This window comes from Meriones unguiculatus, chromosome X (assembly GCF_030254825.1).
Source record: "Meriones unguiculatus strain TT.TT164.6M chromosome X, Bangor_MerUng_6.1, whole genome shotgun sequence".
In the NCBI taxonomy this organism is placed as follows: Eukaryota; Metazoa; Chordata; class Mammalia; order Rodentia; family Muridae; genus Meriones; species Meriones unguiculatus.
Window position 1 is genome coordinate 8,760,007 of NC_083369.1, and position 13,044 is coordinate 8,773,050.

Sequence of the window (13,044 nt, forward strand, 5' to 3'; positions counted from 1 at the left end):
AACAATATTTCATCCTCAATGTGGCTGACTTTAGTTAGAATAGAATCATGTGTCATCTGGCTCTAATTATATACATACATACATATATATATATATAAAATTTTTATTTTTATTTTTATTTTTTTAATATTAGTTACGATTTATTCACTTTGGATCCCAGCTGTAGCCCCCTCCCTTATTCCCTCCTAATCCTGCCCTCCCTCCCTTATTTCCTCCCATACCTCTCTCCAAGTCCACTGAGAGGGGAGGTCCTCCTCCCCTTCCAACTGACTCTAACTTATCAGGTCTCATCAGGAATGGCTGCATTGTATTCCTCTGTGGCCTGGCAAGGCTGCTTCCCCAAGGGGGAAGTGATCAAAGAGTCAGACACTGAATTAATGTCAGAGACAGTCCCTGTTCCCCTTACTAGGGTACACACTTGGACACTGAGCTGCCATGGGCTACATCTGAGCAGGGGTTGTAGGTTATATTCATGAATGGACCTTGGTTGGAGTTTCAGTCTCAGAAAAGACCGCTGTGCCCAGATATTTTGGTTCTTTTGTTCTCCTTGTGGAACTCCTGTCCTCTCTAGGTCTTACTATCTCCCCCTTCTTTCATAAGATACCCTGCACTCTGCCCTAAGTTTGGTTATGAGCCATCTGCTTTGATACCATGCAGGGTAGAGTATTTCAGAGGCCTTCTATGTTAGGCTCCTGTCCTGTTTCCTGTTTTCTCCTTCTAATGTTTATTCAGCTTGCTTTTCTGAGTGAGGATTGATCATCTTACCCAGGGTCCTGTTTCTTGCTTAGCTTCTTTAGGTGTACAGATTTTAGTATGTTTATCCTATATTATATGTCTAATATCCACTTATAAGTGAGTATATACCGTGTGTGTTTTTGCTTCTGGGATACCTCACTCAGGATGATCTTTTTTAGACCCCACCATTTGCCTGCAAATTTCATGATTTCCTTGTTTTTAATTTCTCCAGAGTTTTCTCTGTTTGTACTTTCTTTATTGATTCTAATTCTGATTTTATGTCTTGCACTATTTCCTTCATCTGCTTGAATATGGATGCCTTTCTTTCCATGATGGCATCTAGTTTTTAAATTAGTTTCCTCTTTATGTGCCTCTTTTTGTGTGGCTATATTTGCCTGTATTTCTTTGTGAGATTTGTTCATTTCCTCTTTATGTGCCTCTAATAACTGGATAAGCATAGATTTGAGATAATTTTCCTGTGTTTCCGATGAATTAGCACATGCATTGATTTTTGGGTTTGCTGGTAAAGCCATGATGTCCTGATTTTTGTTTGATGTGTTCTTATGCCTGCCTCTAGCCATCTCTTGGTCAATAGCCTTTGTAGAACAGGGGTTGAGAATGCTGGCCCAGAGATGGCTATGTTGCCCACAGCAGGGTGGTGGTGGTGTTGGTGGGAAGGGTCCAATGTCTAGTTGTTAGAGTAGAGGTACCCCTCTAAGTAGTGCATATGATATGGGGCTCTTTATGCACTCTCTGGCAGAAGCACTCACTTTCAGGAGTATGTGGGAAGTGCAGAGGACCCAGGAATTCATTCCCAGGTGTATGAGGCAAGCTCAGAGAGCCCACAGTTTTCTACTCTCTGATTTGGGTCTCCTGTTTGCCCATTAGAGTAAGGAGGTCCTGTACCTGGGGTTATGCACTCCCTGCCGCTGCTGTAGGAACCAGAGAAGGTGCAGCTGAAGTGCAGAGGTTTGACAGTTTGCCACTCTCAAACCCTGGAGATGTCCATGGGGGCCTGGATCCAATCTGTCTGAGCTCAAGGGTTGTCCCCTCTAGCCTGGGAAGCCTCAAAGTTGATGCTCTAGCTTCAGCCCCCATCCACTCACCAGTTTTGGATGTTGGGATCTTCTGCCCTTTAGAAACAATGCGCACTGTTCGCTGCCATCTTGGAGTTCTCCTAAAGATGCCTCTAGTTTCAATTTTCAAGGGAAATGTTTTACACTCTTTCATTTTCTATCCATCTGTATCTTTCCATGTGCACCGATATAATATGGTTTAAATATGTTGTTTAAAAAATAAATTCATAAAATCTTCCTTTGACTATGGAATTTATTCAATTTAAATGTAATTACTGGTGTTGAAGGACTTATTATTGACATTTGTTAGTTTTATTCTCCAAATCTTGTTCTTGTTTTCCTGCTTTCCTTTGAATTTCATTTACTTTGCTTTAGTAATATTCAGTGACATTCCTTTTTTTCCTTTGGCATATGTCCTATAGATGTTTTCCTTCTGGTTACCATTGCAATTGTATAACATGTATTAATATTATAACCTTATATTTGAAATTGATAACTATTTCTATCACTTTGAAAGACCTTATGATAGTTTTCAGTCCTGCACTTTTTTATCACAACAAAATAAATGTATATTTATTTTATATACTATTATTAATTTTTAAAATAATTATTTTAACACAAGATCTCACTATGTAGCTAAGGCTTCCCTTGAGATCTTACTGCCTCAACAGAAGTGTTGGGTTTGTGTTAATACACCATTCCAAATATTTTTCTCATATAAATTATATATATAAAATTAGAAGTTAGTAGGTAGACAAAATTAGATTAATGTAGGTTACTCTTTTAATCAGTGTGTCTACTATTACCCAAAATATGATTTCACATTAATAAAAAATCAAATTTACATTACAAGTTTTTTTATATTAAGTGTTATATCACAAGTTAGATCAGAGAAATCATATTCATTTAGATAACATTTTAGTCACAATCTCTTCACTAAGTAATTATTTCGGTTTTCAAAGTACATCATCCCTTTCACTAAGAAAAGTGGGAAAAACCTTGTAGCATGAGTCAGTTTTTTCAATGTTTCCCATCCAAGTAATATCCAGAAGTCACCCTGCTAAACTTCAGATAGCAGATGAGATAGGATGAATTAAAGGTGGTACTTTCAGTGTTTTGATTTTCACTTTCCATGTGTATGTTTGAAATCAGTTATATTTCAATGTAGACAAACATTTATTTTAATGGAAATAATTTTGTGCTTCCTTTCTTTTACTTCTTAAATAATATCATATAAATAATATCAAATAAATAAAAAACCTATGTTTTTTCAGAGAAATGATGATAAATAATGTTAATGAAAATAATGATGGAATGACTTTAATTCTTTCTCAATAAATGATACTTGTTAAATTTTTACATTATATAAAATTTCTGAAAAAATGTGAAGATTTCTGGGCTTTTGTTGCACATTATGATATAATAATCTGAATATATTAATTATAACCAACCAAGATTTATCAGAGTATTTTAGCATTTCTTTGATTAGAAAAAATAATTGTTATGGAAAGAATGCTATAGAATACATTCACTTGGGCTGCACTTGAGCATTAAAAGGTAAGGAGAATGAGTCACATGTTAATTGTCACGGTTAAAACACTTTTTCTTTAAAACAGTTGAATTGTTTTGATGTTATTTAAGGCAGCCAGATGTCTCAGACTTATTTCTGTTAGTCATTTTGTTTCTAATCACACATTTTTAATTCTTTTTTTAAAATGTTATTTAAGAAGTATCTAATGGATTTAACTCTTTTGGAGCACCATATCTTCCTCATGAAGACAAGAGGGCAACAGGCATGATTATGCTTAAACACTGATTTTTATTCCCTATTTTCTTCCAAATGTCAATCTTCTCTTACTTTCTGTCTTGACAGCGTAAAATGCACTTATTGTTTCAATACATTTTTTGGCGCTTTTCCAAGAGGCTTCTAGCTATTCTAATTAGTATGCCTTATTCTGGGAAAATTCACATAGCCTCTCTGATAATTGTCAGAATTTTATTTTCTTCTTATAACAAGTTATTAGTTAAGTGTTGTTAAGAAAGGGGTTATTTTTTCTCCAGATAATAAAAATGTTGTGCTTGGGTCTCTGAGGCATAAATTATAGTCGGTAGCAATCTGCCAGTATTAAAATTCAACATAATTAAAATTGAGAGTGGGATATAATAAACTCACTAAGGGAAGAACAACATTTCCTTCCAGCATGTCGAATACAAATGTAAGTAATATTCTCTTTGAAATTAAGGGTAATTTAATTTAATTTTAATTAAACATGAATATAAGAACCTGTTATAGAAAAATGTTCATTGTTACTGTTAGTTAACTCACTTTAGAATTTGTAGTACTTAGTTTAAAATACCAAAAAGCTTTCTTAAATTTGGCAAATCATATTTTATTTATATGGAATATTTCTTTGTTACAATGTAAAATTGCATCCACCTACTTCTATAGACATGGTGTTTAACATATAAAAAATTAGAGGTGATATACTTGAAAGAATAATAAACTTTCAATTACTTTGTGGCACAGAGCTATAGTCAGTGTATGGATAACAGAATGATGAAGATAAATAAATTATTTGTCAGTTGTATTGTGAATTCTTTCAAAACTCTAGTAAATTAATGTAAAAGAAAACACGTGATACATATTTCTTTACTATACAAAACAAAGTTAGCCTTCAAGATGCAGCCAAATATCCACTTCAATAAAGGCAGCTAGTGTCAACCATTCTCCAAAGATTTTCAAAAGCACAAAACAACAGTACATAGAATCTCTTATTTGTTCTGTATGTGTAAATGTCAGTAAAACATTGTGATTATTGATGAATGCTGAATGAAAATATTATATAAGAAATCCACAGGCATTTTGGCTTTTAGCTTTACACTAAGAAAACACAGTAAGATAGATATTATACAGCTTTGATTAAAATTATTTGGTTTTTAAATTTAAGCACATTTTTAGATAATTTTCAGATGTGGGAAATGAGCACTTATGCTTATATCTACAGATATTTACATATAATTTTTGGGGGCAACATCATAAATGCAAATAAATTGTAGTTGCAAAAAGCCCTCTGTTAGAAAGCATAACATTCTTTTCTTCCTTAAGGGCACAGTACTGTCACTGCTACAGAATCTCAGGAGTATATAAAACAATTGTGTTTAGAATAATTGCAATAATGCCTGTATTTTTGAAATTTATATTACATAGGTTATACTCAGCTATTAAATATTTAATTGTACATAGCTCTCATCTCACTTTTATTGTTCTTATGCCTCTTTTCTAGGCCAGTGTTTCTCAGAGCCCTAGAATCATCAAAATCCTCATCATCACCCGAGGCTTGTTAGTGAGTTGTATGTGTTAGATATGGGCCCCAGAAACATGTATTTTAATAAGATCTACAGTTTATTTTGACCTTGAGAGCCATTGTCCAGATTGTTCTCACCTATGCCTATGGCTTCAAATATCATTTTCACTGTAGATGATTCACAAATTATATCTCCAGTTAAATCGTTTTTGAGGTGTGTGTCTTTTAATTTATTTTTTTTCTATTTATTTATTTACTTTAATTTATTCACTTTGTATCTTGGCTATAACCTCTCCCTCATCTCCTCCCAGTTCCACCTCCCTCCCTCTTCTCTCTCTATGTCCCTCCCTTAGTGCACTGACAGGGGAGATCCTCTTCCCATACTATCTGACCCTAGCCTACCAGGTCTCACTAAGACTGGCTGCATCCTTTTCCTCTGTGGCATGGCAAAGCTGCTTCCTCAGGGAAAGATGATCAAAGAACAGACCACTGAGTCCATGTCAGAGACAGCTCCTGTTCCCCTTAGGGAACCAACTTGGAGACTGAGCTACCTATGGGCTACATCTGAGCAGGGTTATAGGTCCTCTCCATGCATGGTCCTTGATTGGAGCTTTTATCTCTGCAGGCTACACCTGGCGCCAGATTTTTGGCTCTGTGGGTCTCCTTGTGGAGCTCCTGAACCTTCCAGGTCTTTCTATCTTCCTATTCTTTCATAAGATTCTCTGCACCCAGCCCAAAGTTTGGCTATGAGTCTCAGCATCTGAATCTAGAAACAACCTAGATTTCCCTCAACCAAGGAATGAATACAGAAAGTGCGATACACAATGGAATATTACCCAGCAATGAAAAACAAGGAAATCATGAAATTTGCAGGCAAATGGGTGGAACTAGAAAAGATCATCCCGAGTGAAGTATCTCAGAAGCAGAAAGACACACATGGTATATAGTCACTTAAAAGCAGATATTAGCCATATAAGATAGGATAAACATACTAAAATCTATAGTCCTAAAGAAGCTAAACAGCAAGGAAGAACCTAGGGAAGAGACTTAATCCTCATTCAGAAGGGCAAACAGGATAGATATTGGAAGTGGGAGAAGACAGGGAACAGGACAAGAGCCTCTCTTGGTTTTTATGTCAGAAGCCTAGTAGTCATCCTTGACACTTTCTACACCTTCACTTCCCATACAAAACTGAGTTGCTTTATGTTCTAAATATATTTTGAATATATCTGCTGGTTTTCCATTTCATTTCTACCATTATAGTCCAAGTAAGTCTTTTTACCTATCTCACTGTAAGCCCTTTAGTCCTTTCCCCCAATTTCTTCTCTGAATGATCCACCTATCTCTGAAATGCTTTTAAACAAAATGCTTTTGTTTCTTTGCCTCTTCAAATAAAGTTATTTACTTGATGGTCTATAAAACTTGAATGTATGAGTGTACTTTTCATGTAAGTATAATCTTGCCTCATTATTTTCCACATATTGATACCCTGGCCTTCTAATACACTAAATAACATTAGGATGAAAATGAAATATTTTTTAATTTTTAAAATGCCATTATTTTCTATAATTGAAGGACACAACTGTAACATAAGTTTTGTTCAATATCCATTAAGCGAATAAATGAACATAAACTACTTACTAATTCATCTCATTCAAGCATGTATGAGCAAAGTAGAAATTCTTGATCATTGCATGGGTGGCTTGGAAAGCACTATGGTAAAAAAAAAAAGAAAGCGAAAACCAAATAATTAATTTCTCTTTCTAACAACCTTTAAAACATTTAATACTGTAAGAATATGAAAGGATTGAATCTGACATCTGGCAAAATATCTAATACAGTGTTTTTCAACCTGCGGTTGTGAACACTTTGGCAGGGCAGGTCAAATGACCCTTTCATAGTGGTTGCCTACGACTATTAGAAAACACAAATATGTACATTATGATTCAAAACATTAGCAAAATTATAGTTATGAAATAGAAACAAAGATAATTTTATGGTTGGGAGTCACCACAACATGAAACACTGTATTAATGGGTCACAGCTTTAGAAAGGTTGTAATATATATATTTAAGTAAAATGAAGTCTTAAATGTTAAATAATTTGCTAAAAGTATTATGTTAATAACAGAAACTTAAGGGGGGACATCATTTTTTTTTATTTAACTTTATTTTATGTGCATTGGTGTGAGGGTGTCAGATCACCTGGAACTGGAGGTACAGACAGTTGTGAGCTGCCATGTGGGTGCTGGGAATTGAACCTGGGTCCTTTGGAAGAACCGACAGTGCTTTTAACCACTGAGCCATCTCTCCAGCCCCCATTTTTTTAATCAAGCACTCTGATAATATTTTGTTTCTTAGAAGATTTAGAGCACTACTGTTTTTTTAAAATTAAATTTTTACTTTTTATATAAGTTACATTTTATTCACTTTGTATCCCAGCGGTAGCCCCCTCCCTCATTCCTTCCCAATCCCATCCTCCTCCCCTCATCTCCTCCCTGCCTCTCTCTAAGTCTACTGATGGGGGAGGTCCTCTTCTCCTTTCATCTGTTCCTAGCTTATCAGGTCTCTTTAGGACTGGCTGCAATGTCCTCCTCTGTGGCTTAACAAGGCTGCTCCTCCCTCGGGGGTTGGGAGGAGATCAAAGAGCCAGCCACTGAGTTCATGTCAGAGACAGTCCCTGTTTCCCTGACTAGGGAACCCATTTGGATACTGAGCTGCCATGGGCTACATCCCGGCAGGGGTTCTAGGTTATATCCATGCATGGTCTTTGGTTGGAGAAACAGTCTCAGAAAAAACCCCTGAAGCACGATTGTTTTTAAGCAAACTGGTAAACTAGGATGATTTAAAATAACTGAGTTATTAATCAGATTTTATGATTTTATAGAATAATGAAGTTCCTTTCAGACAGTTCTTTTAAATTTCAATAGGTATTTTTGTTGATATGTAAAAACAAATAAATGTGACTATGTTCTTTCTTTTGATCTATGTCTTGTCAGTAGCAAATGATGTGCTTTTGCCTATGAAATAATTCATATCTATCCATATATCTATATATTTTCTATCTGTCATATATTTACCTACCTACATTTTACCTAACTGTCTGGAAAGAAAGGCAGTACTTGAATACTAACAATATATAAATTATGCCTTGCTGGAAAAATAAAAATTTTCTGAGAATCTAACTTAGCTTAACATACCCATTAATATCACTACAAATTACATATGAATATAATCCAAATTCTCATTCTTTGCTTGTAGGCTATGGTTTTATGTATTTAATGATAGTAGAATTAACAGAAATTTATTTATTTTTTTAATATTAGTTACAGTTTATTAACTTTGTATCCCAGCTGTATCCCTCTCCCTCATTCCCTACCATTCCCACCCTTCCTCTCTCATCTTCTCCCTGCCCCTTTCTAAGTCCACTGATAGGGGGAGCTAGTATGACCTGGAGAGGACAAGAGCTCCATAAGGACCAAATATATCTGGGCACAGGGGTCTTTTTTGAGACTGTATCTCCAACCAAGGACATGTATGGATATAACCTAGAACCTCTGCTCAGATGTAGCCCATGGTAGCTCAGTATCCAAGTGGATACCCTAGTAAGGGGAAAAGGGACTATTTCTGACATGAACTCAATGGCTGGTATTGACTATCCCGCTTCTCCCCCCGAGGGAGGAGCAGCCCTGCTAGACCACAGAGGAGGACTTTGCAGCCAAGCATGAAGATACCTGATAATCTAGGGTCAGGCGAAAGAGGAGTAGGTCCTCCCCTAACAGAAAGTTTTATGTACCTCTCATTCATTAATTAATGTATTTCATGGTTTAGATTTCCATGTACAAAACTTATACTTTCAAGTAGAAAATGAATGACTAAATAGTGAAGATTTTTAAAAATGTTCTGTTAAAACAGAACCCTGAGTACATCAATTTGAATACAATTGATGTAATATAAGGCACTTTGTAATATTACAGGATATTTATAACACTGAGTTTCTTTTGATCAAAACCAAACTCTTGCATAGTTCCTATTATAGTATTTCTAGTAAAATGAATATAATTTGATTATGTTCCTTGCAATATAAGCTGCTGATTGCTGTCTTGTGGATTTTAAAATTCACTTTAGAAAGCCGTTTTCTGATATCCAATTTCATACAAAATGTTTTTTTCTATAATTACCTTGATTCTGCAATTTTATTTTACTCTAGCAAGAAAGGATCATCCTTGTACTATTTCATTTACTATGGCATTATTTTCAATTAGTATGAATTTACAGTTAGTTTGATTCTTGTCCATTCAATATATATGTTAAAATGTTACTTGGTACCAGGCAATATTCTCAGGAACTGTTAGAAAACATCTAATCTTACTTCTATGCAAAATAGGGGTGTTAGCCTTGATTAAAACAAAGCAAAAGAAACCAAACAAAAAATCCTCTTTTAGAAGTCTTTTAAAAAATAAGTCTATAAGTACACATGAAAGCTTATACCCAAATTACTTCTTTTCTTCTTTTATAATTATTATTTATTATAATTTATTCATTTTGTATCCTGGCTGTAGAGCCCTCTGTCATCTCCTTCATATCCCAGCCTCCCTTCCTCTCCTTGCCCCACCCATGTCCCTCCCTTAGTACCTAGCAGTGGGAGGTAGCCAATCATTTCCCAAAGACTACTTTTTATAATTTGGCAAAGTATACAGCCATCACACTGTAGTTTTAATATGCAGCAGATCTAGTTTTTTCTAAAACCTTTGAAGAATAGTGCTTCTGTGGAATAACTCCAGAAAGGATAAAAACTATCATTATAAAAATACTTCTGTAGTTTGTGTCTGTACACAAAACTATTTTATGTATAAATTCACAAACAATCATTCTTAAGAACTAGCTCCTCACATGAACATATGCTGATGATACCAGGCATGTTCTGGACAGGATGGCTATAGATCATAGTCCACCTAGTTCTCAAAATCTTAAAAAAATAATAATGTACTTTTGCTGCATCAAGAAGAGATGACCTTTATCAAAAAGCAGTTTTCTCCCGTGTTTCCTGTGCTATTAGGTCTAATATTTGATGCACAACTTTCTGAAGTCTTGGTATGACACTACTTGAATGTTTTCACTAAAAAGAAAACATCCAGTGACTCACATAAGGAAATATCTTGTTTGGTATTCAGCTTTTTTTTTTTTTAAATCAAATTTAGTGACTATTCTTTGCATACCAGTGTTAGAAGATTTATCATGGTCAAATATTTTATGTTTCAGTGTTCTCTTCCCCCAATTTTAAGTGTTTTAAGTCATTATATTTTTGTGCTTTGTTCTTCATAAATATAAATATGTTGTAGCTGACAAAGAATTTATGAGGCTACTGTATGCCTCTTTAAATAAAAAAAACTTAACATTGTCTGTCAATGGACATTAAACAATGTCTTATAGCATAAAGCACTACTGAAATTCAAAGCAAATGTTATAGTACAAATTAGAAATTTTAGCTTATCTAAAAAAGAGAATTGGAGAAGAATAAAATAACAATTATGGTGAAAATGGGTTATCCCTTATTGTTTACTTAAGTCATCAATCTAAAATATAACATTCTTCCCACAATAAATATAATTTCAAAAGTTGAGTGTTATTCCTCTTCATTTCTAAGTGATATATTGTAAACAAACTTAACAAATACTTCATCTAAAAAGAAGCTTACTCTTTTTTTTAAAGCTCAGATATTTTTCTGAAGGATTATTTCATAATGTGAATTGTGTATTCCTTTTTTCTTTTATTAATTATTTTTTACAATTTATGTATTATATATCATGATTGAAGTCCCCTCCCTCAACTCCTCTTACTCCCATCTTCCCTTCCTCTCCCCCCCAATCCCCTTTCCCTAGTCTACCTAAAGGGGAAGTTCTCCTCTGCCATCTACCCATAGCTTATCAAGTCTCATCAGCACTGCCTGGATTCTCTTCATCTGTAGCCTACAAGGCCACATAGCTATTAGCAAATGATCAAAGAGCAGGCAACCAAGTTCATGACAGAGGCAACCCCTGCTCTCCTTACGCAGACACCCACATGGAGAAGACTGAGTTGCCAATCAGCTACATCCGAGCAGGGTTTCTAAGTACTCTTCATGCATAATCTTTGGTTGGCACATCAGTCTCTGCGAAGACCCCTGGGCTCAGGTATTTTGGCTTTGTTGGTCTACTTATAGTGTTCCTGACTCCTCCAAGTCCTTCCTCTTCTTCCATAAAACTTCCTGCTTTCTGCCCAAAGTTTGGCTATGAGACTCAGTATCTGCTTTGACAGTATACTGTCAGGTGGAGCCTTTCAGAAGACCTTCTTCTTCCTCTTTAATTTTTTTTTCTGTGATGGCCTTTGGGCTTTTCTCACTTTCCACAAACCATCAAGTTGTTTTACTCTTTCATAAACACACACACAAGAGCTCACAAGGAATAAATAAACATGTCAGGAGAAATAATAAAATGAAGGTCCAAGAAAATGCCACAAAACAACAAAATGATGGGAATTAATGCTGATAAATAATATAACTTTTACTTCAGACAAAATAACTTCTCTATGTAGAAAATTCGTTTTCTTGAAGTCTGGCCTATAACTAGTGTTCTACATTTTCGTACTTAATAGTTTCTCAGTTTATAAGCTCTTTGATTTGATAGTACCTTAAACTATAATCAAACCTGATTTTGAATTTTGAGTTTCTTTAAATAAGTATCCAAGAAATTTAGGTCTTTTCAGCTATAAAAAATTTCTAAGTTTTGGTACTTGAAATATATATGTCTAGCAATTACAAAAACTTTAGTAAATGACATAAGAAGAATTAATCAAAGTCAGAAGAATTATATATATATATGTCTAGCAATTACTGTGTTTATAGTTATAAACTTTAGTAAATGACATAAGAAGAAGAATTAATCAAAGTCAGAAGAATTAATCAAATGGTTTATTTTGTGAGGGTTGCTTGAAGGATGCAGGAGATATTTGAGAACTATGATATGAAGACCTGGTCTACTTATGCATATGCAGTTCATTTTGCTTATATGTACTTAAATAAAGTCAAGTAAAACAATCTATCACTTAAGGCTTATGAAGAATCTGAAATGTTTGTATTTGTCTGTTGATAGTTTTCATTTTTTACTTTCCTGTCTCTTCCTATTTGGCTGGATCTTAAACTCTGAAGCCACTGACAACCATAAGAAAAAAAAATCAATCTAATTTCCCTTTTCAAGCTATTTTTTATATAGCTTGAGATGCCTTCTTGTTATGTGCTTCTCAGAAAACCTCATTCCATAAATAAATATTTTCTTCATAGTCTCTTAGTGTATGGCAATAGTAACATCTGTACCAAGTCCAGGAGTAGTGGAGTTGCATATTTGTTCTTTTTATGCAGGGTACCTTATCAAACTAGAAACACTGATTTAAAAAAAGAAAAGTTTGTTCTTTGAGTGATTTTTTTTTCATCATAATGTTTGGTTTCTATTTTCTGAAATGAAAAGAGCATAAAATGAGAAGAATAAATAAAAACTCAAGTTCAGAGGATGTGTGATAACAACATATAAAAGTTGAAAGTATATTTTCAGAGATTGGATCTATATAGTTTATTTATGTGTTTATTCTCTTTAAAATGTACTTTGATGTCCAAGTGACTCAGGCTTTGAGTAACTTAACTCCTTTCTAATTTTAAATTAAGACTGGCTTTCTAAAGATGGCCAGGCATAGCCTTAATTGGAGGGATTGGGACACCAACCCAGCCACAATACCTTTGACCTACAGTTTGTCCTGCCTGTAGTGTTCTGGGATTGAAGCCTAGCATAATCAGCATCAAAGAGACCAGAAAGACTTCATCTAGCAACTGATAGGATCATAAGCAGTGTCCCACAGGCAGTCATTAGGAGGACTTTGGGGATTCTTGCTGAGGAGTGA

At 34.7% G+C, this 13,044-nt stretch overlaps 1 protein-coding gene across 1 annotated transcript in view; it reads right to left on the bottom strand.

Moving 5' to 3' along the window:
* Positions 1-13,044, bottom strand: part of LOC110543889 (uncharacterized) — a 288,801-nt gene that overhangs the window by 89,708 nt on the left and 186,049 nt on the right. The window contains 1 exon segment of the mRNA XM_060375459.1: positions 6,758-6,829. Coding sequence (XP_060231442.1) covers positions 6,758-6,829 — 72 coding nt within the window.